This window comes from Carettochelys insculpta, chromosome 3 (genome assembly GCF_033958435.1).
Source record: "Carettochelys insculpta isolate YL-2023 chromosome 3, ASM3395843v1, whole genome shotgun sequence".
NCBI lineage: Eukaryota > Metazoa > Chordata > Testudines > Carettochelyidae > Carettochelys > Carettochelys insculpta.
Genome location: NC_134139.1, coordinates 210,831,712 through 210,859,304, shown reverse-complemented (window position 1 = coordinate 210,859,304; position 27,593 = coordinate 210,831,712). Strand labels below are relative to the sequence as shown.

At 57.0% G+C, this 27,593-nt stretch overlaps 1 protein-coding gene across 2 annotated transcripts in view; it reads left to right on the top strand.

Moving 5' to 3' along the window:
* Positions 1–27,593, top strand: part of TRIM54 (tripartite motif containing 54) — a 49,424-nt gene that overhangs the window by 19,829 nt on the left and 2,002 nt on the right. The window contains exons 5-9 of one of the 2 annotated variants that reach the window (XM_074991572.1): positions 1,990–2,223; positions 3,119–3,141; positions 4,176–4,217; positions 5,884–6,008; positions 6,423–6,521. In XM_074991572.1, the coding sequence (XP_074847673.1) occupies positions 1,990–2,223; positions 3,119–3,141; positions 4,176–4,217; positions 5,884–6,008; positions 6,423–6,521 (523 nt within the window). The remainder of the gene's footprint in view (positions 1–1,989; positions 2,224–3,118; positions 3,142–4,175; positions 4,218–5,883; positions 6,009–6,422; positions 6,522–27,593) is intronic. The other variant, XM_074991573.1, reaches the window with a different exon arrangement.

Sequence of the window (27,593 nt, the reverse complement as noted above, 5' to 3'; positions counted from 1 at the left end):
CTCCATCCCTCGAGGCTTTCAAGTCCTGGCTGGACAAAGCCTTGGCTGGGATGCTTTAGTTGGGGTTGGTCCTCCTGTGATGTGCAAAGGTGGCAGCCTGTGATGTGCATGTGGGCTGTGACATGTGAAGCTGCTGGGCTGTGATGTGTGAAGCCAACAGGCTGTGAAATGCACGCCGGTTGTGCTGTGCGAAGGTGGTGGGATGTGACGTGAATATGGGCTGTGACATGCAAAGCTGGTGAACTGTGATGTGTGAAGCTGGCGGGCTGTGATGTGTGTGCAAGGTCTGACATGCAAAGCCAGTGGGCTGTGATGTGCACGTGGGCTGTGACGTGTGAAGCCGGCGGGCTGTGATGTGCATGTGGGCTGTGATGTGCAAAGCTGGCAGGCTGTGATGTGCACGTGGGCTGTGACTTGTGAAGCCGGCGGGCTGTGATGTGCACGTGGGCTGTGATGTGCAAAGCTGGCAGGCTGTGATGTGCACGTGGGCTGTGACGTGCGAAGCCGGCGGGCTGTGATGTGCACGTGGGCTGTGACTTGTGAAGCCAGTGGGCTGTGATGTGCATGCGGGCTGTGATGTGCAAAGCTGGCAGGCTGTGATGTGCATGTGGGCTGTGACGTGTGAAGCCGGCGGGCTGTGATGTGCATGTGGGCTGTGATGTGCATGCGGGCTGTGATGTGCACGTGGGCTGTGACTTGTGAAGCCAGTGGGCTGTGATGTGCATGTGGGCTGTGATGTGCATGTGGGCTGTGACGTGTGAAGCTGGCAGGCTGTGATGTGCATGTGGGCTGTGACGTGTGAAGCCGGCGGGCTGTGATGTGCATGCGGGCTGTGATGTGCACGTGGGCTGTGACTTGTGAAGCCAGTGGGCTGTGATGTGCATGTGGGCTGTGATGTGCATGCGGGCTGTGATGTGCAAAGCTGGCAGGCTGTGATGTGCATGTGGGCTGTGACTTGTGAAGCCAGTGGGCTGTGATGTGCATGTGGGCTGTGACGTGCGAAGCCGGCGGGCTGTGATGTGCACTTGCAAAGCCAGTGGGCTGGGATGGTGCAAAGCCAGCGGGCTGTGATGTGCACATAGGCTGTGACGTGCGAAGCTGGTGGGCTGTGACGTGCACGTGGGCTGTGACGGGTGAAGCCAGTGGGCTGTGATGTGCACTTACGAAGACAGCGAGCTGTGATGTGCGAAGCCGGCAGGCTGTGATGTGCACATGGGCTGTGAGGTGCGAAGCCGGCAGGCTGTGATGTGCACATGGGCTGTGAGGTGCGAAGCCGGCAGGCTGTGATGTGCACATGGGCTGTGACATGTGAAACTGGCAGGCTATGATGTGCGTGTAGGCTGTGACGTGCCCGTGTGCTGTGATGTGCAAAGCTGGAGGGCTGTGACATGCACGTGGGCTGTGACGTGTGAAGCCGGGGGGTTGTGACATGCACGTGGGCTGTGACGTGTGAAGCCGGCAGGCTGTGATGTGCACATCGGTTGTGATGTGTGAAGCTAGTGGGCTGTGATGTGCACGTGGGCTGTGAAGTCCGAAGCCAGTGGGCTGTGATGTGCACGTGGGCTGTGATGTGTGAAGCGATCGGGCTGTGATGTGCACGTGGGCTGTGATGTGTGAAGCGATCGGGCTGTGATGTGCGCATGGGCTGTGACATGCAAAGCTGGCAGGCTGTGATGTGCCCATGGGCTGTGAGATGTGAAGCTGGCAGACTGTGATGTGCACTTGCAAAGCCAGTGGGCTGTGATGTGCACATAGGCTGTGACGTGCAAAGCCGGAGGGCTGTGATGTGCACATGGGCTGTGACATGCGAAGCTGGTGGGCTGTGATGTGCACATGGGCTGTGATGTGCAAAGCCGACGGGTTGTGATGTGCACGTGGGCTGTGACGTGGAAGGCCGGCGGGCCGTGACGTGCACGTGGGCCGTGACGTGCACGTGGGCTGTGACGTGGAAGGCCGGCGGGCTGTGACGTACATGTGGCTCCCCTGCAGGAGAACAGCCGGCGGCAGAAGCAGCACCTGAGCCAGCGCTTCGACGCGCTCTACGGCAGCCTGGAGGAGCGCCGGAAGGAGCTCGTCCAGCGCATCAGCCGGGAGCAGGAGGAGCGGGTGAGCCACGTGCGCTCCCTCATCCGCCAGTACGGGGAGCACCTGGAGACCTCCTCCAAGCTGGTGGAATCCGCCATCCAGGCCATGGAGGAGCCCCAGATGGCCGTTTACCTGCAGGTCCGTGCGGGCTGGGGCGGGGCTGGCTGGGGCAGGGCTGGGCAGGGTTGGGGCAGGGTGGGGCAGGGCAGGGCTGGGGCAAGGTGGGGTTGGGCAGGGCTGGTTGGGGCAGGGCTGGGCAGGGTGGGCCTGGTTGGGGCAGGGTGGGGTTGGGCAGGGCTGGGGCGAGGCTGGTTGGGGCAGGGTGGGGTTGGGGCAGGGCAGGGTGGGCTGGGGCAGGGCTGATTGGGGCAGGGCTGGGGCGAGGCTGGTTGGGGCAGGGCGGGGAAGGCAGGAGCTGGGGCTTTTCCACACAGGGCCAGGGCTAGGGCTGGGGCGAGGCTGGTTGGGGCAGGGCAGGGTGGGCTGGGGCAGGGCTGGGGCGAGGCTGGTTGGGGCAGGGTGGGGTTGGGCTGGGGCGAGGCTGGTTGGGGCAGGGCAGGGTGGGCTGGGGCAGGGTGGGGTTGGGCAGGGCTGGTTGGGGCAGGGCTGGGGCGAGGCTGGTTGGGGCAGGGTGGGGTTGGGGTGAGGCTGGTTGGGGCAGGGCTGGGGCGAGGCTGGTTGGGGCAGGGCAGGGTGGGCTGGGGCAGGGCTGGGGCGAGGCTGGCTGGGGCAGGGCTGGTTGGGGCAGGGCTGGGGCGAGGCTGGTTGGGGCAGGGCAGGTCTGGCTGGGGCAGGGCGGGGAAGGCAGGAGCTGGGGCTTCTGCACACAGGGCCAGGGCTAGGGCTGGGGGGTGGCACAAGATCACCGTTGCCTGTGGCTGCCTTAGCCCCCGCGAGAGCCGGGCCAGGCCGGTGCCGGTGCCGGTGCCGGTGCGGGCGGGCGGAGCAAGCTGTGGGCTGGGGGTTGGTGGGGGCTTGGCTCCAGGAGCAGCTGCTTACACTAACCGATGTCTCTGCCTCTCCCTCCCCGCAGCAATCCAAGGAGCTGCTTCACAAGTAAGTCTGGGACTGCAGGGAGACCTGCTGCAGCCCTCTCTGTGGGGTCGGGCTCCCGGGGCAGGCGCCCACAGGGCAGGGCTACAGCCCAGCCCGCGAATAGGCTCTGAGAGGGGTCAGTGCGTGGGTCAGACCCCTGGGAGTCCGCCATGTGCCTCGTGAGAATGGGCTCTGGGCCAGCCCCCTCCCTGCTCCTCACTGGGAGCTCTGGGCAGCCAGTCCCAAGGAGCCGCACATTTGGGGGGCAGGTCCTGTCCTTGGGGCTCAGCGCCTCTTGCCTGGCCCTGTGCACCCAGGCAGGTTTAGCAGGCCCAGGAGGCCCAGAGAAGTGAAGGCTCCAGCCCTTGGCGCAAGCTGCGTCTGACCTCCCTGGTCGGACTCCTGACTCCGTCCAGCCCCCACAGCTCCCAGCCGTTGTTCTCAGCTGGGGACGGGCTCGGACTCCCTGCCACGAGCGAGGGACACAGGGCCATGTCCCACGTCCACTGCCTTGGAGTCTCCTGTCACCAGGGTGTGGGGGCTCCTCAGGCCCTGCCCCACCTGCAGGCAGACGTGACCAGGAGGGCTTTGAGGTGACAGGGACACAGCGCAGAACTGACCTGCCAGCACAGACACCGCAGCTTGGGGGGTGTATGCCAGCGTGTCCGGGGTGTGAGCAGAGGACAGGCTGTGATGGAGGAAGTATTTCCAGGCTCAGCCAAGAGCCAAATCAAGGCAAATTCCTTACAACAGGGCTACTGACAGCCCAGACCAGGGGTCCTCCAGCATCAGGCACCAACCCGTCACGCCGAGCATGTCAGTCACTGCAGCGCCCGGCCAGGCGTCACACCGGCAATTCCCTCCCACACGCCAGCGCCCCGGGCCGTGGCCTGTCCCCTCCTCGCGCAGGCTGGAGGGCGTGGAAACCAGCCTCAGCACGTCCACACAGGTTCCTCCAGCCCCAAAGGGACTGTGGTGTGCCGGAGGGGGGGCGTGGGGACGTGACTCCCCTGGGCGGTCGCATGTGTTTCCTGATGCCCTGTTGTTCCCCGCAGTTTCCCTAAGACTGACGGGCAGCAGGAGTGCGCAGTGGTAATGTGAGCTACCGGGCGAGACCTTTGTTCCCCTTGAGACAGGACGGAAGGGAGAGGTGGGGCCTGGCGGTCGGCATTGGAACTGGGCGCTGGGAAGGCAGCCAGTCTGGCCCCGGGGGAGAGCCCCAGCTCAGGGCCCCACTCTGGGCCTCCTCTTCCCAGACGGGATTGTGCTGTTTGTGGTGTCTGTGCTGGCAAGCCTGCACCACAGTGTCCCTGCTGCCTGATAGCCTTCAGTTCTCCCTGCTGCGTGAGCGTGACACCGAACTGAGCAGGGTCACACAGGCATATCCCCAGGTCAGCGTGTGCCTCAGTCTCACCCAGAAGAGCACACGGGGCCGGTCCCTTGGAAGCTCAGGTCTCAAGTATTAGTAATAAAGCAAATTAAAAATGGGTGAGAGTAAAAGGGTCAGAGCAGTCCAATGCCGCACACCCGTCCCGGCGGCCTCGGCGCAGGCGGCAGCAGAGTGGGGCAGGCAGCTGCCTTAAGTCTCTGGAGTACGTCCTGTGTGAGGGCAGGTCAGCGATCCTGCCAGGCTCAGCTGGGAGCAGAGATGCTCCTGAAGGGAGGAGCTGGGCTGCAGACAAAGACACAGGAGCCCCAGGGCCCTTTATCCCCCGGCCCATGTAGAGGTGTAATAGGACGGGGTTTCTGGGCACAGCTAGAGAAATCAATCCAGGGTACATTTGCTTAAATTCTGGGCTACTTACAGCCCCAGGCTGGGATTTCCTTCTCACTGTGCAAATGCAACCAGCCACCACAGCCCGAGTGGCCAGCCAGAGCCACACACGCAAACCCACAGACTTCCCAGCTGCTACCAGCCCAGACCAGCTGTGATGGGGTTCAGGGGTCCCCCTGCACTGCACCCCGTCTGCTGGCAGGAGTGACTCTCACTCAGCAGGTACAACAGGAGGTTTATTAGGCAACAGATGCCCAGTTTCTCACAGAAGCGTTGGTACAGCAGCCAGAGACAGTCCTTCCAACCCGTCCTGGGGAGAAGACCCCGAGAGGTGCCCCTCTGGGGTGTAGCTTTCCCCCTCCTCAGGCTGGCTGCCTTCCAGCTCCTCTTTCCCCAGCTTCCTAACTGCTGCCCCCCCCTCCATTCAAAACCCAGCTCGGCTCCTCCCTCCTCTTTGTTCAGGCAGAGGTGTCACCTGCCAGTTGTAGCCCCAGGGTCATCCTTAGCCACTGGGAGCTGCTGCTTGCCTCAGACATCCAGCCTGACTCACACATGCCCTCCACCCCCCACTTCATCACACCAGCAACCCCCAAATTCAGGGAGAGGCTCTTAAGCCTGTTTCACCCAACGCCACACAGATTCTTCCAGCCCCTAAAGGGCCCAGACCCAGACCCCAGCCAATATATACTTAGAGCTGACGCAACCAACACGCTCACCAATTCTTAAGCGCTAATATCTAAAGATGCATTACTGCTAAAGAAGGAACGGGGCTGGAGAGAAGAGTTGTGTGAGCAATACTTCACATGCATCAGTCACAACTGCTGCTGCAGCCAGCCATGTTATGTGCTGATTCTTGAAAGTCTCTGAAAGTTCACTTCAGGTTACACATCCACCTGATCGTGGACATTCCCTGGGGGCGAGAGGCGGAGGATGGGGTGTGGGGGTCCTTCCCTGGGGGCATGAGGCAGAACGCCCTGGCTGTCCCCCAGGATCACAGACATGTCCAAGGTGTCGATGAACAGCCGCCCGGAGCCCGGCTTCGAGAAGATGGACCACTTCTCCATCAACGTGGACTACCTGGCCGAGATGCTGAGAACCATCGAGTTCCAGACAGGTGCGGCAGGGCGGGCACATGGCATCAGTGAGTCACCATGAGGCGAGTCCCTGCCCCGGGTGCTGCCTGGGGTGGGCAGAGTTTCTCCTTGGCCCAGAGGGCTTTGGGAGTGTCTGACTGGTGCGCGCCGAGGGGGGGCAGAGTGGGCCCAGGAGGGAGGGCAGTGGGGCCTGGGGCATATGAGGGGGCTGTTCGGAGTGGGATGTAGGTGGGGGATGGGGCGGCAGAGCATTGGTCTCAGCTCTGAGGGAAGATGCTCCTTACCTCACCCCAGCTTGGCCTTGGCCTGCATTTGCCCCTCTGGGGATCTTCCGTGGCCAGGCTTTTAGGGGCAGCGTGCCCCAGGACCTCACTGGGGCATGGAGCTCCTCTGGCCCCGCTGGCTTTGACTCTTGGATTCCCTCACTCTCCTAGACCCGTCAGGAGAGAACGACCCAGATGGGTGTGTGGACGGGGCCGGAGGAGACGCCGGAGCTGAGGAGGACAGGCCAGACGGGCTGGAGGGGGATGAAGGTGAGTGAGAGGAGGGACAGTCACCCCGACCACACGAGAGCAGCAGCCTCTTCCAGCTGCTCAGGGCCCCGTGGCTGCCCAGAGCCAGGCAGCCAGAGGAGGGAACATCCTGGCTGAATGGAACAGCCTCCTGGCCCCAAGCACTGCCCGGTGGCTGCTTACCTCCCTGTTAAACACCAAATCCTGCTGGCCACGGGATCTGTCCCACATCGGCTTCCGGCACACGGCTCGAGTGCACCAGTCCTGCCCCAGCCCCCGTGCACAGCACGTGGCTCGAGTGCACCAGTCCTGCCCCAGCCCCAGTGCACAGCACGTGGGTCGAGTGCTCCCGTCCTGCCCCAGCCCCCCTGTGCACAGCACGTGGGTCGAGTGCACCAGTCCTGCCCCAGCCCCCCTGTGCACAGCACGTGGGTCAAGTGCACCAGTCCTGCCCCACCCCCTGTGCACAGCATGTGGCTTGAGTGCACCAGTCCTGCCCCAGCCCCTGTGCACAGCACGTGGGTCGAGTGCACCACTCCTGCCCCAGCCCCTGTGCACAGCATGTGGCTTGAGTGCACCAGTCCTGCCCCAGCCCCCGTGCACAGCACGTGGGTCGAGTGCACCAGTCTTGCCCCACCCCCTGTGCACAGCACGTGGGTCGAGTGCACCAGTCCTGCCCCAGCCCCCGTGCACAGCACGCGGCTCGAGTGCACCAGTCCTGCCCCAGCCCCCGTGCACAGCACGTGGCTCTAGTGCTCCCGTGCTGCCCCAGCCCCTGTGCACAGCACGTGGCTTGAGTGCACCAGTCCTGCCCCAGCCCCTGTGCACAGCACGTGGCTCGAGTGCTCCCGTCCTGCCCCAGCCCCCGTGCACAGCAAGTGGCTCGAGTGCACCAGTCCTGCCCCACCCCCTGTGCACAGCACGTGGGTCGAGTGCACCAGTCCTGCCCCAGCCCCCGTGCACAGCACGTGGGTCGAGTGCACCAGTCCTGCCCCACCCCCTGTGCACAGCACGTGGTTTGAGTGCACCAGTCCTGCCCCAGCCCCCCTGTGCACAGCAAGTGGCTTGAGTGCACCAGTCCTGCCCCAGCCCCCGTGCACAACACGTGGGTCGAGTACACCCGTCCTGCCGCAGCCCCCATGCACAGCACGTGGCTCAAGTGCTCCCGTCCTGCCCCAGCCCCCGTGCACAGCAAGTGGCTCGAGTGCACCAGTCCTGCCCCAGCCCCCGTGCACAGCACATGGCTCGAGTGCACCAGTCCTGCCCCAGCCCCCGTGCACAGCACGTGGCTCGAGTGCACCAGTCCTGCCCTAGCCCCCGTGCACAGCACGTGGGTCGAGTGCACCAGTCCTGCCCCAGCCCCCGTGCACAGCACGTGGCTTGCTTTTACCTGCCCTGCCCCAGCCCCCGTGCACAGCACGTGGCTGGCTTTCACCCATCCTGCGCCAGTCCACCATGCCCTGTGTTCACAGTGTGGTCCTCACCCCTGTACGGAAAGCGTGTGCCCATCCTGTGCCAGCCTAGGGAGCCACATGTGCCTGGCGTACAGTTCATGTTCGCCTGGCCTGTGCCAGCCCTGTGCCCACGGCGTACTCCCACTGGTGTGCCACAAGCAGGGTGGTCTTCCGGGGAGCTCACCACAGCAGCTGGGTCCCAGAAGGTCTCAAAGTCGTACGTGGCAGGTCCTGGCCATGGGGCCGGACTCTTCTCTCTGCTCCCGGCACAGCTGCAAGTGGGAGGGGTGGGCTGGGGGGCCCTGGCACTGAGTCATGCTGGGACCCAGGGCCAGGTGGGAGGAGGCCCGGCTCCATGCCTGCAGGAGGAGCCGGGCTCAGGGAGTGGCAGAGGCACAACTCTGCTCCAGCCCTGCAAACTGCTCTGCGGGATGGGCAACGGGGCCAGGAGAGCCAGCCGCCCTTGAGCGCTGGCTGGGGCAATTTCCCCTCTTGGCCCCCCTCTGTAGCTGTGGGGGCTGGGCTCCCTCCTTCCGTCTGGGTGTGTGTGTGTGTGTCTGTGTCACAGTGCGGGGGGGTCCCTGGCCTGCCCCTCCCGCAGGCAGCCGTGGCTCTCACCTCGCAGGGAGAAAGGGGTTATGAGCCGACGGGGACACAGCGCGGAACAGACCAGCAGCCGTCAGTACCGTCCATCTCGGGGAGAGGGGCCCAGAGGGGTCCCGGAGCCGGGCCCTGGCCTGCTCCCTCCCTCTCCAGCCAGCCCAGAGGGGTTCCGGAGCCGGGCCCTGGCCTGCTCCCTCCCTCTCCAGCCAGCCCAGAGGGGTCCCAGAGCCGGGCCCTGGCCTGCTCCCTCCCTCTCCAGCCAGCCCAGAGGGGTCCCGGAGCTGGGCCCTGGCCTGCTCCCTCCCTCTCCAGCCAGCCCAGAGGGGTCCCGGAGCTGGGCCCTGGCCTGCTCCCTCCCTCTCCAGCCAGCCCAGAGGGGTCCCGGAGCCGGGCCCTGGCCTGCTCCCTCCCTCTCCAGCCAGCCCAGAGGGGTTCCGGAGCTGGGCCCTGGCCTGCTCCCTCCCTCTCCAGCCAGCCCAGAGGGGTCCCAGAGCTGGGCCCTGGCCTGCTCCCTCCCTCTCCAGCCAGCCCAGAGGGGTCCCGGAGCTGGGCCCTGGCCTGCTCCCTCCCTCTCCAGCCAGCCCAGAGGGGTCCCGGAGCTGGGCCCTGGCCTCCTCCCTCCCTCTCCAGCCAGCCCAGAGGGGTCCCGGAGCTGGGCCCTGGCCTCCTCCCTCCCTCTCCAGCCAGCCCCACTCCCCAGCCCAGCCCCAATTCAAACCGCCAAGGCCCCCATCCCATATTTGTCTGGTTTCCAAGGGGGTGGGAAGGGGTCACAGAATCACAGAATCCCAGGGCTGGAAGGGACCTCAGGAGGTCATCTACTCCAGCCCCCTGCTTCAAGCAAGATCAACCCCCACTAAGTCATCCCAGCCAGGACCTTGTCCAGCCGGCACTTAAAAACCTCAAGGGATGGAGAATCCACCACCTCTCTAGGCAACGCATTCCAGTGCTTCACCACCCGCCTGGTGAAGTAGTTTCTCCTAATGTCTAACCTACACCTCCCCCTCTTCAACTTCAGACCATTACTCCTTGTTCTGCCATCTGACACCACTGAGAACAGTTTCTCACCCTCCTTTTTAGAGCTCCCCTTCAGGAAGTTGAAGGCTGCTATTAAATCACCCCTCAGTCGTCTCTTCTGTAAACTAAACAAGCCCAAATCCCTCAGCCTCTCCTCATAGGTCTTGTGCTCCAGACCCTTAATCATTTTTGTTGCCCTTCGCTCAACCTGCTCTAGCAAATCCACATCCTTTTTATACTGGGGGTCCCAAAACTGGACACAATATTCCAGATGTGGCCTCACCAGTGCCGAATAAAGAGGAATAACTACTTCTCTAGATCTGCTTGAAATGCTCCTCCTGATGCACCCCAGTATGCCATTAGCTTTCTTGGCTTCAAGGGCACACTGTTTACTCATATCCGGCCTTTCATCCACCATAACCCCTAGGTCCCTTTCCATCGTACTGCTGCTGAGTCCGTCAGTCCCCAGCCTGTGACAATGCTTGGGGTTCTTCCGCCCCAGGTGCAGGACTCTACACTTCTCCTTATTGAACCACATCAGATTTCTTTTGGCCCAGTCCTCCAATTTATCCAGGTCCCTCCGGATTCTCTCTCTACCCTCCAACGAATCTACCTCTCCCCCTAGTTTTGTCTCATCCGCAGACTTGCTGAGGGTGCAATCCAGTCCCTCATCCAGGTCATTAATAAAGATGTTGAATAACACCAGCCCCAGAACCGAGCCTTGCGGCACTCCGCTTGAAACAGACCTCCATCCAGATATTGAGCCCTTGACCACTACCCGTTGGGCCTGACCATCAAGCCAGCTTTCTATCCATCTTATAGTCCAAGGATCCAATCCATATTTCCTTAACTTATGGACAAGAATGTTGTGGGAGACTGTATCAAAAGCCTTGCTGAAGTCAAGGTATATCACATCCACTGACTTCCTTGTGTCCACAGAGCTTGTTACCTCGTCATAGAAGCTAATCAGATTGGTCAGGCAGGACTTGCCCCTGGTGAATCCATGTTGGCTACTTTTGATCACTTTCCCCTCTTCCAAGTGCTTGAAAATGGATTCCTTGAGGATTCCCTCCATTATTTTCCCAGGGATTGAGGTGAGGCTGATGGGTCTATAGTTCCCTGGATTGTCCTTCTTTCCTTTTTTAAAGATGAGCAGTACGTTTGCCTTCTTCCAGTCATCCTGTATCTCCCCCGATTTCCAAGAGTCTTCAAGGATAATGGCCAAAGCTGCAGCAATCACCTCTGCCAATTCCCTCAGTACCCTGGGGTGCATTAAATCCAGACCCATGGACTTGTGCACATCTAGTTTTTCTAGATAGCTCAGAACTTGTTCCTTCCCCACAGATGGCTGCCCTCCACCTTCCCATACTGCATCATCTAGCACCGTCATGGGGAAGTTGACTTTGTCTGTGAAGACTGAGGCAAAAAAAGCATTGAGTACTTCAGCTTTTCCTACATCATCTGTCACTAGGTTACTTCCCTCATCCAGTAATGGCCCCACACCTTCTCTGGTAACCTGTTTCTTGTTAACATGCCTGTAGAAACCCTTCTTGTTACTCTTCACATCCCCTGCCAGCTGCAGTTCCAAATGTGCTTTCGCTTTCCTGATTACTGACCGGCATTCTCCAGCCGTTTGTTTATACTCCTCCTTAGTCAACTGTCCATGTTTCCATTTGTTGTATGCATCCTTTTTAAATTTAAGCTGACTAAGGATTTCCCTGTTAAGCCAAGCTGGTTGCCTACCATGTTTGCATTTCTTACTACGCAGGGGGATTGTTTGTTCCTGTGCCATCAGTAAGACTTTTTTTAAAATACTTCCAGTTCTCTTCAACTCTTTTCCCCTTCATCTTCATTTCCCAAGGGATCCTGCTCATCCAGTCTCTTAGGGAGTCAAAGTCTGATCTTCTGAAATCAAGGGTGTGATGGAGTGGGGAGAGTGTGATGGGGTTCAGGGGTCCCCCTGCACTGCACCCCGTCCGCTGGCAGGAGTGACTCTCACTCAGCAGGTACAACAGAAGGTTTATTAGGCAACAGCTGCCCAGTTTCTCAGAAGCGACAGCACAGCAGTCAGAGACAGTCCTTCCACCCCATCCTGGGGAGAAGACCCCGAGGGGTGCCCTTCTGGGGTGTAGCTTTCCCCCTCCTCAGGCTGGCTGCCTTCCAGCTCCCTCTTCCCCTAGCCTCTAACTGCCATCCCCCCGATTCAAAAACCAGCTCGGCTCCTCCCTCCTCTTTGTGGGGCTCACTTTCAAACATGCCCCAGCTGTTTGTGAAGTCGTCTGCCAGTTTCCCTGCATTGTGCGAATCCCCAGGCCTCCGGTCCACGAGCCACACCCTCAGGTCAAGTGAGCACATCTCGTAGAATCGCTCCAGGACCGCCAGCTCGATCAGGTCCTCTACGGACTGGGCTCCCATCCCGAACACCCACTTCCGGCAGTATTGCCTCAGGCAGGAGGTCGTATCTACATGGGTTTCCTCTGGCCTCTTCTGTGCCTCCTGGAACCTCTTGTTGTACATCTCCGGAGTCAGCCCCAACTTATGCAGCAGGGCCTGTTTGAGCCGTTCATAGTCCCCAGGCTGCAGCCCCTCCAGCTGGCTGAGCACCGCTGCGGCCTTCTGGCCCAGCAAGGGGGTGAGGTGCCGGAGCCACTCAGCTGGGGGAACCTCGTGCAACTCACAGGCTCGCTCAAAGGCGGTAAGGAACTTGTCCATGTCCCCTGGGTCCTGACACTGGGCCAGCACCCGCGCCTCCAAGTGACTGGCCACCCCGAGCTGCCTGGCCCTCTCCCCGCTTACCGCAGCTGGAGCCTCTTGGTGTCTCGCCTCCGCAATGGCCCGCTCATGCTCCCACTCCCGCTCTCTCTCCTTCCGTTCTCGTTCTTTCTCCTCCCGCTGTCTCTCTCGTAGCTGGTGCTCATGCTCACGCTCTCTTTCCCGTTCCTGACGCTCATGTTCCCTCTGCCGTTCCTGGGCTTCCAGTTCCTTTAATCTCACCTCGAGCTCCAGCCGTCGCAGCTCTGCAGCGGGGGACTCTGCCCGCGATGGACCACCGCTAGCTGAGCGCGACCTGGCGGGCACCGCGTCTGTCTGACGGCATCGAGCCCCAGCTCCTGTCGGAGAATCCGAAATGCTTCCCGAGGGTGACCGGCCACTTTCTGCCGGGACAGGCTCTGCCCCCCCCGGATCGGTCACTCTCTTCCAGCTGGGCAATCAGCTGGGCATTGGTCGCCTTCCCCACGGTCAGGCCCCTCTCTCTGCACAGCCCTGCTAGCTCTGCCTTCAGGAGTCGGGTATAATCCATCTCCCCGCTGACTCCCGGGGTATCCACTCACCAGCAGCAGCTGCAGGAATTGCTCTGTTCCCCCTCTGGCTCTTGTGAGGCTCCTTCCTTCTCTTGCGCTCAGTCAGCCACTGCTGGGAGCTCATCCGTGGGTGCAGTGCTGTCCATGGCGGATGCACTGCTGTCCATTTTCAGCAGAGTGGAGTTCCCCAAGGAGGTCCTCACAGATCAGGGGTCCAACTTCATGTCGGCCCTACTGCAAAGCTTGTGGGACAAGTGTGGGGTCCGGCACACCTGGGCCACAGCCTACCACCCGCAGACCAATGGGCTGGTGGAGAGGTTCAATGGGACTCTGAAGCAGATGCTGAGAACCTTCATGAATCAATACCCCCATGACTGGGACAAGTACTTACCCCACCTGCTGTTTGCGTACAGGGAGGTGCCCCAGGAATCCACGGGGTTCTCCCCGTTTGAGCTGCTGTACGGAAGGAGGGTACGGGGACCCCTGGACTTGCTCAGAGAAGAGTGGGAGGGGACGGCCTCTCCTGAAGGGGAATCAGTGGTACAGTATGTACTGACCTTCTGGGAAAACCTCACCGAGCTCATGGGCCTGGCCAGGGAGAACGTCTCCATTGCCCAAAGGAGGCAAAAGGTCTGGTATGACCATAACGCCAGGGCCCGAGCCTATGCCACCGGGCATCAAGTGATGGTCCTTATACCTGTGCGGCGGAACAAGCTGCAAGCGGCCTGGGATGGGCCTTTCAAGGTCGTCAAACAGCTAAATGACGTGAATTATGTGGTGGAACTGTCGAACCAGGCCCACAGCCACCGGGTCTATCATGTGAACATGATGAAACCTTACTGGGAGAGGGAGAACTTGGTGCTGGCCGTGTGCAGGCACTGGGAGGGGCAGGGGGATGATCCCTTGGTGGATTTGCTCACAAGGACTGGAGCCGGCTCCTTGCTGGAGTCTATTCCCCTCTCAGACCAGCTGAGCCCTGCCCAGCAGACGGAGATCAAGGAGGTGCTGCATTCGCATCAACAGCTGTTCTCGGACAGACCCGGACGCACTGACCTGGCCGTCCACCGAACAGAGACAGGCACCCACGCCCCTATCAAGTGTGTGCCATTCAGAGCCACAGAGAGGACGGCTCAGGACATAGAGCGGGAGGTTGAAGACATGCTGGCTCTGGGGGTGATCCAACCCTCGTCCAGTCCCTGGGCCTCTCCCGTGGTGTTAGTCCCTAAAAAAGATGGGTCTGTTCGGTTTTGTGTGGACTATCACAAGCTTAACGCCATCACTGTCTCGGACGCCTACCCCATGCCCAGGCCTGATGACCTTTTAGACAAGCTGGGGGGAGCCCGTAACCTCACCACCATAGACCTCACCAAGGGGTACTGGCAAGTGCCATTAGACCAAGATGCCCGGCTGAAGTCGGCTTTCATCACTCCTGTGGGGCTCTACGAGTTCCTGGTCCTGCCCTTCGGCCTCAAGGGGGCACCCGCTACCTTCCAGCGTCTGGTGGACCAGCTACTGAAGGGGATGGAGAGCTTTGCCCTGGCTCACATGGACGACGTTTGCATCTTCAGCCAGACGTGGGAGGACCATGTGTCCCAACTCAAGCAGGTGCTGGACCGACTCCAGAAGGCTGGTCTGACTATCAAGGCAGGGAAGTGCAAGGTGGGAATGGCTGAGGTGACCTACCTGGGCCACAAGGTGGGCAGCGGCTGCTTAAAGCCAGAGCCGGCTAAAGTGGAGGCTGTCAGAGATTGGCCCACACCCCAGACTAAGAAGCAGGTCCAGGCCTTCATTGGGATGGCGGGGTACTACCGGAGGTTTGTGCCCCACTTTAGCTCCATCGCAGCCCTCCTCATGGAGCTGTGTAAAAGGGGAAAGCCTGACAAGGTGGTCTGGACCGAGCAGTGCCAAGAGGCCCTCTGCGCGCTGAAGGAGGCTCTGGTCAGGGCCCCAGTGCTGGCAAATCCAGACTTCAACAAGCCCTTCCTGTTGTTCACCGATGCCTCAGACGTGGGGCTGGGGGCGGTGCTAATGCAAGTGAATGACAAAGGGGAGAAACACCCCATCGTGTACCTGAGTAAGAAGCTGCTGCCCCGGGAGCAGAACTCCGCGGCCATAGAGAAGGAATGTCTGGCCATGGTGTGGGCGCTGGGGAAGCTGCAGCCGTACCTGTTTGGACGGCGTTTCACCGTGTACACCGATCACTCACCCCTGACCTGGCTGCATCACATGAAAGGGGCCAACGCCAAGCTCCTGCGGTGGAGTCTGCTCCTGCAGGACTACGACATGGAGGTGGTGCATGTGAAGGGGAACAACAACACCATAGCTGATGCCCTGTCACGCAGGGAGGGCCCCGATCTTCCCCAGGTCACTGGCTAAGTGACCTCGCTCAGTTCGGTCTGGAAGAGGGGAGAGATGTGATGGAGTGGGGGGAGTGCATGTGTGAGTCAGGCTGGATGTCTGAGGCAAGCAGCAGCTCCCAGTGGCTAAGGATGACCCTGGGGCTACAACTGGCAGGTAACACCTCTGCCCTGAACAAAGAGCAGGGAGGAGCTGATCTGGTTTTTGAATCGGGGGTGGCAGTTAGAGGCTAGGGAAAAGAGGAAGCTGGAAGGAGCCAGCCTGAGGTGGGGGGAAGCTACACCCCAGAGGGGCACCCCTCGGGGTTTTCTCCCCAGGACGGGTTGGAAGGATTGTCTCTGGCTGCTGTGCTGTCGCTTCTGTGAGAAACTGGGCATCTGTTGCCTAATAAACCTCCTGTTGTACCTGCTGAGTGAGTGTCACTCCTGCCAGCAGACGGGGTGCAGTGCAGGGGGACCCCTGAACCCCATCACACCATGGCGGAGGCGAGACGCCAAGAGGCCCCAGCTGCAGTAAGCGGGGAGAGGGCCAGGTGGCTTCGGGTGGCCAGTCACTTGGAGGCGCGTGTGCTGGCCCAGTGCCAGGACCCAGGGGACATGGACGAGTTCCTTACCGCCTTTGAGCGAGCCTGTGAGTTGCACGAGGTTCCCCCAGCTGAGTGGCTCCAGCACCTCACCCCCTTGCTGGGCCAGAAGGCCGCAGCGGTGCTCAGCCAGCTGGAGGGGCTGCAGCCTGGGGACTATGAACAGCTCAAACAGGCCCTGCTGCATAAGTTCGGGCTGACCCCGGAGATGTACAAAAAGAGGTTCCAGGAGGCGCAGAAGAGGACAGAGGAAACCTATGTAGATACGACCTCCCGCCTGAAGCAATACTACCGGAAGTGGGTGTTCGGGATGGGAGTCCAGTCCGTAGAGGACCTGATCGAGCTGGCAGTCCTGGAGCGATTCTACGAGATGTGCTCACCTGACCTGAGGGTGTGGCTCGTGGACCTGGGGATTCACACAATGCAGGGAAACTGGCAGATGACTTCACAAACAGCTGGGGCATGTTTGAAAGTGAGCCCCACAAAGAGGAGGGAGGAGCCGAGCTGGTTTTTGAATTGGGGGATGGGAGTTGGAGGCTAGGGGAAGAGAGAGCTGGAAGGCAGCCAGCCTGAGGAGGGGGAAAGCTACACCCCGGAGGGGCACCCCTCGGGGTCTTCTCCCCAGGACGGGTTGGAAGGACTGTCTCTGACTGCTGTACTGACGCATCTGTGAGAAACTGGGCATCTGTTGCCTAATAAACCTCCTGTTGTACCTGCTGAGTGAGAGTCACTCCTGCCAGCAGACGGGGTGCAGTGCAGGGGGACCCCTGAACCCCATCACAAAGGGTCTGTATGTTACTGCTCACCCTTCTTCCTTTCGTCCAGATCCTGAAATCTACGATCTCATGGTCGCTGCAGCCCAGGTTCCCCCCCACTTCTATTTCTTCTACTAGTTCTTCCCTGTTTGTGAGCAACAGGTTAAGTTGCGCACGGCCCCTGGTCGGTTCCTTCAGCACTTGTACCAAGAAGTTATCCCCAACATGCTCCAAAAACTTCCTGGATTGTCTGTGTGCTGCTGTATTGGTCTCCCAACAAATGTCCGGATGATTAAAGTCTCCCATGAGAGCCAGGGCCTGTGATTTGGAAGCTTCACTTAGCTGCCTGAAGAAAACCTCATCTACCTCCTCTCCCTGATCTGGCGGCCTATAACAGACACCAACTACAACATCAGCTCTGTTACTTCCACCTCTAAGCTTAACCCAAAGACACTCAACTGGATTTTCTCCTGCCTTAGACTGGAGCTCTGAGCAATCATACTGCTCCCTCACATAGAGCACAACTCCTCCTCCTTTTCTCCCGTCTGTCCTTCCTCAACAATTTATAACCGTCCATGACCGTGCTCCAGTTATGCAAATTGTCCCACCAAGTCTCTGTTATTCCAACCACCTCATACTTGTGTGACTGTGCCAGGGCCTCTAATTCTTCCTGTTTGTTCCCCAGGCTTCTGGCATTAGTGTACAAGCATCTTAGAGAAGGGGCCGATTGGCCCAGTTTCTCCTCTTCACCCAGGAAACCCACTTGATTGTTCCCTCCTCCTCCCCCACTTACCTCTGGGCTTGTGTCACCTTCCCCCGACAAACCTAGTTTGAAGCCCTCCTCACTAGGTTTGCAAGCCTGCCCGCAAAGATGCTCTTCCCTCTTTTAGTGAGATGGATCCTGTCTCTTCTCAGCAATCCTTGTTCATGAAACAGAATCCCATGGTCAAAGAAACCAAATCCTTCCCTGCTACACCACCTACGCAACCACGCATTTACCTCTGTGATTCGACGATCCCTCCGCGGACCCCTTCCTTCCACAGGGAGGATAGACGAGAAGACCACCTGTGCTCCGTATTCCTTGATCTTTCTCCCGAGGGTTACGTAGTCTGCCGTGATGTCATCAAAGTTGTTCTTGGCTGTATCATTGGTTCCTACATGAAGTAGGAGGAAGGGGTAATAATCTACCGGTTGAAGAATTTTTGGCAGTGACTCTGTAATATCCCGAATTCTAGCTCCAGGCAAGCAGCAAACTTGCTGGGATTCTAGGTCCGGGCAGCAGATGGATGCCTCCGTCCCTCTTAGGAGGGAGTCCCCGACCACCACCACTCATCTTTTTCTCTTGGGGTGGTGGCCATAGAACTCCCATCCCTAGGACTGCGCATCCCCTGCCTTCTAAACCGTGGGGACTCTTTCAGATACAATCCCTGGGAGGTATCAGCCCCAATTATCTCTGCTGTATCACCTGTGGAGAGAGGCTTAAAGCAGTTACTTAACTCCACTGGAATTGGAGCGACTGAAACTGGTTTTCTCCTCCTGGAGGTAACATGCTTCCAGTTCTCCTGGTTGCCCAGGTTACAAAGGCCATGGAGGGTCACTATGGGTGTGTCAGAAGTCATCGCACCCAAATTCCCATCGCCAGCTTTGCACTGATGCCTTGCCTAGGGAAACTGAGGCACCCAGCTGGAGCTGCCACAGGACAGTACGAAACACATGTGCCGTAACTAGGGGGGTGAAATCCCCACTGCTGGGCTCCCCTCTTCCCTGTGGGGCATGGGAGTGTGTGTGTGAGAGCAGGGCTCTCCCCTTCCCTCTGGCATGTGTTCACACTCCTGATATAAAAACACTTCCATCAGTAGCCGATGGGGGCGGGGCCATGGTGGCACTCACCTGAGCGCACACACACACGTCCTCAGTATTGGTGCACAAAACAAAACTCACTTCACTCAGGGATGACTACCCCCTGCCTCCTGACACCCCTGGCCACACCCATCCTTCTGCCCTCCACCTGATACTTAGTTCTCTTACAGGCACTGTTTTATCACAGGCGAGGACAGGCTGTGATAGTGCGTTACCGGTAAGAAGTGTGCTACTTTCACCCCGGTTCTGAATGAACACACAAGGTTGGAAAAAGGTTCCAATCCTGATGTGTCTCTAAGGATCTGAGAGTTTAAGAATCACCTCCGTGACATTCACTGAAGGTACTCAAGTTTGAGAAACTCTAATCCCCTCAGAAATATTAAAAAGTAAAGAGGAGCTACGATTACTGACCAGTTGGCAAAGAAGGATAGTACAGGAGACTCAGAGCTATAAAGTCATAGACTCATAGAATGCTAGGACTGGAAGGGACCTTGAGAGGCCATCGAGTCCAGCCCCCTGTCCTCATGGCAGGACCAAGTACTGTCTAAACCATCCCTGACAGACACTATCTAACCTGTTCTTAAATGTCTCCAGAGATGGAGATTCCACAACCTCTCTAAGGCAATTTATTCCACTGTTTGACCACCCCGACAGTTAGGAACTTTTTCCTAATGTCCAACCTAAACCTCCCTTGCTGCAGTTTAAGCCCATTGCTTCTTGTTCTTTCCTCAGAGGCCAAGAAGAACAATTTTTCTCCCTCCTCCTTATGACCCCCTTTTAGATACTTGAAAACTGCTATCATGTCCCCCCTCGGTCTTCTTTTTTCCAAACTAAACAAGCCCAATTCTTTCAGCCTTTCTTCATAGGTTATGTTTTCTAGACCTTTGATCATTCTTGTTGCTCTGTTCTGGACCGTTTCCAACTTCTCCACATCTTTCTCAAAATGCAGTGCCTGAAACTGGACACAATACTCCAGCTGAGGCCTACCCAGCGCAGAGTCGAGCGGGAGAATGACTTCTCGTGTCTTGTTCACAACACATCTGTTAATGCATCCCAGAATCATGTTTGCTTTTTTCGCAACAGCATCACACTGTTGACTCATATTTAGCTTGTGGTCCACTATAACCCCTAGATCCCTTTCTGCTGTACTCATTCCTAGGCAGTCCTTTCCCATTCTGTATGTGTGAAACTGATTGTTCCTTCCCAAGTGGAGCACTTTGCATTTGTCTTTATTAAACTTCATCCTCTTTACTTCAGAACTTTTCTCCAATTTGTCCAGATCATTTTGAATTAATACCCTATCCTCCAGAGCAGTTGCAACCCCTCCCAGCTTGGTATCATCTGAAAACTTAATAAGTGTACTGTCTATGCCAATATCTAAATCACTGATGAAGATATTGAAAAGAACTGTCCCAAAACAGACCCCTGTGGAACCCGACTTGTTATACATTTACAGCAGGATTGAGAACCATTAAGAACTACTCTCTGAGTCCAGTTATCCAGCCAGTTTTGCACCCACCTTATAGTAGCCCCATCTAAATTGTATTTGCCAAGTTTATTGATAAGAATATCATGCAAGACTGTATCAAATGCTTTACTAATGTCTAGGTATACCACATCCACCACTTCTCCCTTATCCACAAGGCTCGTTACCTTATCAAGGAAAGCTATCAGATTGGTTTGACATGATTTGCTCTTTACAAATCCATGCTGGCTGTTCCCTATCAGCTTACCACCTTCCAAGTGCTTGCAGATGATTTCCTTAATTACTTGTTCCATTATCTTTCCTGGCACAGAAGTTAAACTGACCGGTCTGGAGCTTCCTGCATTGTTCTTATTCCCCTTTTTATAGATGGGCACTATATTTGCCTTTTTCCAGTCTTCTGGAATCTCTCCCGTCTCCCATGATTTTCCAAAGGTGATAGCTAAAGGCTCAGATACCTCCTCCATCAGCTTCTTGAGTATCCTAGGGTGCATTTCATCAGGCCCTGGTGACTTGCAGACACCTAACGTTCCTAAGTGATTTTTAACTTGTTCTTTTTTTATCTTCTAACCCTACCCCTTTCCCAGTAGCATTCACTATGTTGGGCATTCCTCCTTCAGGCTTCTCAGTGAAGACCGAAACAAAGAAGTCATTAAGCATCTCTGCCATTTCCAAGTTTCCCATTAGTGGTTCTCCCTCCTCACTGAGCAATGGGCCTACACTGTCCTTGGTCTTCCTCTTGCTTTTAATGTATTTATAAAAAGTTTTCCTGTTTCCCTTTATGCCTATAGCTAGTTTGAGCTCATTTTGTGCCTTTGCCTTTCTAATCTTGCCCCTGCAGTCCTGTGTTGTTTGCCTGTATTCACCCTTTGTAATTTGTCCTTGTTTCCATTTTTATATGATTCCTTTTTTATTTTGAGATCATGTAAGATCTCCTGGTTAAGCCAAGGAGGTCTTTTGCCATATTTTCTGTCTTTCCTACGTGGGCCCTTAATAATGTCCCTTTGAAAAACTGCCAACTCTCCTTTGTTTTCCCCTCAGTCTTGCTTCCCATGGGACCCGACCTACCAGCTCTCTTGAGTTTACCAAAATCCACCTTCCTGAAATCCATTGTCTCTATTTTGCTGTTCTCCCTTCTACACTTCCTTAAAATTGTGAGCTCTGTGATTTCATGATCTCTTTCACCCAAGCTGCCTCCCACTTTCAGATTCTCAATCAGTTCCTCCCTATTTGTTAAAATCAGATCTAGGACAGCTTCCCCCCAGTAGGTTTTTCAACCTTCTGAAATAAAAAGTTGTCTCCAGTGCAGTCCAAGAGCTTACTGGATAGTCTGTGCCTTGCTGTGTTAGTTTCCTAACATATATCTGGATAGCTGAAATCCCCCATCACCACCAAATCCTGGGCCCTGGATGATTTTGTTAGTTGTTTAAAAAAAGCCTCATCCACCTCTTCCATCTGGTTAGGTGGCCTGTAGTAGACTCCTGGCAGGACATCACCCTTGCTTTTTACCACTTTTAGCTTAATCCAGAGGCTCTCAACACATCCATTTCCTGTGTTCATCTCCACTTCAGTCCAAGTGTGTACATTTTTAATATACAAGGCAACACCTCCTCCCTTTTCCCCCGTCTATCCTTCCTGAGCAAGCTGTACTCTTCCATACCAACATTCCAATGATGTGTATTATCCCACCAAGTTTCTGTGAAGCCAACAATGTCATAATTGTATTTATTTATTAGCACTTCCAGTTCTTCCTGCTTATTACCCATACTACTTCCATTTGTATATACGCATCTAAGATAATTGATCTGATCTTACCTCCCAGTTTTGCCCTGACCCTCCTTTTTCTCTGCCATTATAGCCTGTGCTCCCTCCCATTTCCGACCCATCTCCCAGGTCTCCATCTTCTCTACTTACCCTTGGGCTTTGCTCCCCTGTCCCCAACAAGCCTAGTTTAGAGCCCTCCTCACTAGGTTAGCCAGTCTGTGTCCAAATATGGTCTTTCCCCTCCTTGAAAGGTGAACCCCATCTCTGCCCAGCTGTCCTTCCTGGAATAGCATCCCGTGGTCAAGGAAGCCACAGCCTTCCTGGTGACACCATCTTCGAAGCCAGGCGTTCACCTCTAGGATGCACCTATCTCTGCCTGGGCCTCGACCACTGACAGGCAGGATTGAGGAGAATACCACCTGTGCCCCCAGAGCCCTGAAGTCACTCTTGACCTGCTCAGTGTCACACCTCGCAGTATCATTAGTGCCCACATGGATGAGTAGCATGGGATAGTAGTCAGAGGGCCGGATAATCCTCGACAATGCCTCCATAACGTCTCGGATACGGGCCCCCGGCAGGCAGCATACCTCCCGAGATGAAATGTCAGGGCGACAGATGAGCGCCTCCATCCCCCTCAGAAGAGAGTCCCCGACCACCACTACTCTACCTTCCTTCCTCACAGTGGTGGCAGCTGACCTCCCAGCCTTTGGGGTATGAGGCTTCTCCTCTGCTATACGGGGCGATTCTTTGTCTCCTGTATCAAGTACAGCATAACGGTTTCCTGGTACCACGGTGGGAGGGTTCTGAGCAGGGGTGGAACACTGCCTACTGCCAGCAGTAACAAGCTGCCAGTGTCTACTCTGATCTATCTATCTCCTCAACAAGTGGTTTATCAGCTGTCCTGTGTACTGGGACAGTTACCTCAGCTGTCTCCACATGAATACTGTCCAGGAACTGCTCGTGGAGTTCAATACTCCTCAACCTGGCTACCTCCTCCTGTAGCTCTCCCACCTGCCACCTGAGAGATTCCTCCAGCAGGCACCTTTCACACTGGATGGTCCCCAGCCTGGATATCAGTGAGTGGGAATTGCAAGCCACAGTCCCTGCAAAGCCACACCAGGATCCTGGCTAGAGGCATCCACGGTCAGGCAGTGTCTGGCTGCAGGCACAGGTGGAGGAGACAGTAGTAGTGCTGGCACAGGTGTTGCAGGTCTTCATAACCATCGTAGGCCTCCCTCTGTCAGACTCCCTCTTGAGCTCCCGTGTCTGCAGCCCCCTGGTTGCCCTTCCCTCTGGCTTATGAACGCCTGCTGGCCTGGGTCAGGACTTGCCCTCGCTAGTCACACAGGTGAGGGCTGACCCTGAGGCTGATCATGGCAATCAAGGGAACGAAGGGCAGGAACTCAGTCCCAAGTGCCACAGGAACTGAAACAGACATCACCAAAATGGCTGGCTGTGTAAGCAAGGGTTTGTTGTCTTTGCACAGTAACTAGCAGCAAAGGTGTTCTGGGAAAAAGCCGTTAGCATTCAAAAGGGCATTTGCTGTCCTGCCAAGGAGTCATTTGTGTATAACTGTCTGGGCCCTACCTGGTAATCTTGCCCAGCCCATGTAATATGGTGGAGTTTCTGGGCACAGCTAAAGAAAGCAAACCACAGTATCTTTGCGTACAACTAGGCCACTTACAACCCAGGCTGGGATTTCCTTCTCACTAAGGCAAATCCAACCAGCCACTACAGCACTTCTGCCAGCCCCACTGGCCAGCCACAGCCACACATGCAAACCCACAGACTTCCCAGCTGCTCCACCAGTCCAGACCAGCAGCCCGTTACTCAGGGGAGAAGTTCTTAAAATCTATTTCACCAACTCCACCCAGATTCTCCCAAGCCCCAAAGGGTCCAGCCACAGTCCCTGGCAGTATATACTTGGATCTTACCCAAATCACCACACCTGCCACATCCTTTAGACTCTAAAGTCTAAAGGTTTATTAACAAAGAAAGAAGACATGGAGTGAGAGAGAATATTTGTAAAAGTGATACTTTCCGTACATCAATTGCCACTATCGGCGCAGCCAGCGATGTTCTGTGTTGATCCTTGAAAATCTCTGAAATTCCAGCCTGTAAGGGGTAAGATTCCAGGTTACATAGTCTTAGTTATGGGAGAATTGCAGATCTGGCCTGCTGGAACATGGGTGCTTGGAACAGGAACAAAGACAAAGACCAAAGGCAAATGGCCAAGAGGGACACTGTTTCCTAGGCCCATTTTATAGTTTTCTCCTGTGAAGGGGAGAAGCCCTTTCTCCTTCCCATAGGCACTGGACAGTCAGGAGCACCTGACCCAGGCAGGCTGCTGTGGCTCTCTGCCGTTGGGTGTTGTTTGCCAGTGCACCCCAGTCCATATGCATAATCCGTGGAATGGATGTCTGGGCATCCAATTTCCATCCTGGAAATTAGCCCTCCCTTTTACTGGGACCCCACTCTTTAAATACTGCTCTGCAACCCCACCCCCCTACTCATGCATCTGATGCAGCAGTTCGTTGCCCACGAAAGCTCATGCTCCAAAATATCTGTTAGTCTATCAGGTGCCACAGGACTTGTTGTTCTCAAAGACACAGACTAACGTGGCTCCCTCTCTGATAATTTCCATCCCATTGCTTAGCCCAAAGCCACCTGGCCCAGGTGGGCGACTGTGCTGTGTTGTCATTCCTTGCAGCCCAGAAGGAAAGTCCCACATGCCCAATATAGGTATTGGCTGCCTGAGCCTTTGTTCAGCCTGTTATCCTGGCCGGGGAGGAAATCACAGCTCCTCGTGCAAATCTCAGCACTAAAATGTTTCTCACACAGCTGTGGAGCTAAAATCTAGAACTCCCCCTACCCACACGGCGCAGGCATACAAGTAGTGCACACAGATTCAGGGCAGCCTCCAGAGCTTTCACTAGGCACCTCACACATGGCCTGGCACAATATTTGGTGCCTCTAGATACCAAGGACACACAAACAGCCCTTAGCTCCAATACAAAAATGCAGTTATGTGACAGTCCATTGTAAAGGAAAGAGTTTCTCAGACAAGTATGAAGTGGAACTAAATGGAAGCCCAAATGCCCCACCCTGGGGCACTGTTATCCCCCCCAAAGCTGGGGAGTTGGGAGACATAGGAAAGCTTTAAGTGTAACTTCAGCAGTGTTTGTGGTGTGACAGCAGGTTGGTTTCTTGACTGCCAGGAAAAACCCCAGCAGGAGGTCGTTCTTCAGCTCTGGCGCTCCTACAGTGAAACACGGTGAGGGGACAGAGCAAAGAGTAGCCAGCCTGGGGGAGCTGTAGGAAAGGAAAGAGTGAGCTAGCTTTTCATTTGGTGTGGCTGGGGCAGATGGGGGAAGGGGGAGCTGTGATGGGGTTCAGGGGTCCCCAAGCTCTGCACCCCAGCCACAGGCAGGAGTGACTCTCACTCAGCAAGTAGAACAGGAGGTTTATGAGGCGACAGATGCCCAGTTTCTCACAGAAGCATCAGTACATCAGTCAGAGACAGTCCTTCCAACCCGTCCTGGGGAGAGGAGCCCGAGGGGTGCCCCTCTGGGGTGTAGCTTCCCCCCTCGCCAGGCTGGCTGCCTTCCAGCTCCCTCTCCCCCCAGTTGCTAACTGCCTCCGATTCAAACCCAGCTCGGCTCCTCCCTGCTCTGTGTTCAGGGCAGGGGTGTTACCTGCCAGCTTAGGGTACAGCCCCAGGGGTAGTCTTAGCTGCTGGGAGCTGCTCTGCCTGTCACACACACCCCCAGCGTGAGTCTCACATGCACTCCCCGGTCCATAACAGGATCCTCAGCGAAACAGCAGAGCCAGAGCTGCATAAATAAAGTGTCCTACATTCCTGGAGCCCAGCGTCCCCACTCTATGGCTCCATCACTGCCAGGTGGCCTCCAAGGGGCATGAACCCCAGCCAGGGCAGGCGCAGGATAAAAGACTTACTACTCTCACAAAACTGAACCACCTTGCCCAAAAGCCCTGCCTTTCCAAAGAGGCCCTGCCCCTCCTCTGAGGCCCTGGCCCTGCTCACCCGATCACCCGCCCTTTGCCACTCGATCTCCCCATCCTTGCTCAATTGGCGCCAGGCTGGCTCAAGGGCTGGGGTGCAGGGAGGTGAGGGGTCTGGCTTACGGTGTAGGCTCTGGGGTGGGGTGGAAGGCGCAGGAGGGTGCGTCAGGCTGGAACTGAGGGGCTCAGAGGGCCAGAGACAGGCTGGAACGGGTTGGGGTGCAGGGAAGGGTGAGGGCTTTGGCTGGGTGTGTAGGCCCTCGGTGGGGGTGTAGGACTGGGATCATAGAAGCACAGAATCCTAGGGCAGGAAGAGACCTAAGGTGGCCATCTGGTCCAGTCGCCTGCCTAAAGCAGGACCAGCCCCCACTAAATCATCCCAGCCAGGACCTTGTCCAGCCGGGACTTAAAAACCTCCAGGGATGGAGAATCCACCACCTCTCTAGGCAACGCATCCCAGTGCTTCACCACACGCCTGGTGAAGTCGTTTCTCCTAATGTCTAACCTACACCTCTCCCTCTTCAACTTCAGACCATTGCTCCTTGTTCTGCCACCTGACACCACTGAGAACAGCCTCTCTCCATCCTCTTTAGAGCTCCCCTGCAGGAAGTTGAAGGCTGCTATTAAATCACCCCTCAGTCGTCATTTCTACAAACCAAACAAGCCCAAATCCCTCAGCCTCTCCTCATAGGTCGTGCTCCAGACCCTTAATCGTTATTGTCTCCCGATGCTGGACTGCCTCCAGTGCATCCGCACCCTTTCTATACTGGTGGGCTATGATAGGACGGGGTTTCTGGGCACAGCTAGAGAAATCAATCCAGGTACCTTTGCTTAAAATCTGGGCTACTTACAGCCCCAGGCTGGGGTTTCCCTCTCACTAAGGCAAATCCAACCAGCCACCACAGCATCTCTGCCAGCCCCACTGGCCAGCCAAAGCCCCCCACGCAAACCCACAGATTGCCCAGCCGCTGCCAGCCCAGCCCAGCAACCCCGAAATTAAGGCGAGAAGCTCTTAAGCCTGTTTCAGCCAACGCCACACAGATTCTTCCAGCCCCTAAAGGGCCCACCCCAGACCCCGGTCAATAGATACCTGGATCTGACCCAAACAACACGCTCACCAGTTCTTTAGATCTGAACATCTAAAGATTTATTAATACAAAAGAAAGAACGGGGTTAGAGAGAAGAACCGTTTGAGCAATACTTCACATGCGTCAGTCATAACTACTGGTGCAGCCAACGACATTTGCTGATTCTTGAATGTCCATGTCAGGTTACATACCCACCTGACCATGGGTAAAGCTGACCAGCTGCACCCCCCAGGCTGCTCCTACCCAGGTTGGACTCCAACCCAAGCCTGGCGTTGTGGGGGGGATGTGCCGAAAGGTGCCTGAGCGCAGCCCCCAGAGCAGAGCGCCCAGCCCAGACAGGACCCCGCTCGGGAGCTCAAGGTGCTAGGCAGGACCCAAGCCCCTGGCAGGGCAGGGCCTGACCAGAACCACCCCAGGGCCTCCTCCCTGACCAGTTGCTGGCTGGGCCACGCCATGGCCATTTACAGCTGCTGCCAGGCTGGGTCCCCTTGGCTGGGTTGAGCCTGCCTGTGAGACGGCCAGGCCGGCCTCCAGCCATTCCACTGGCTTTTCCCCAGCTCCTCAGCCCCGTCCCGGCCCCACCACAGAGCTCAGGGCTGAGGCTGCTGGGCCGGTCTGCAGGACAGTCAGCCTGAGCCAGACGCTGGGGGAGCCTTGCACCAGCTCGGGGAGCAGTGTACCTCCCCCAGCGGCTGTGGGGGCCTCCAGCCAGGCAGGGCCTCCGGGGCCTGGCCCAGGCCGGTTCCTGCAGCACCCGCTCTGGGCAGCCAGCGCCCAGCCCAGCTGCAGTGCCCCTGGGGTCA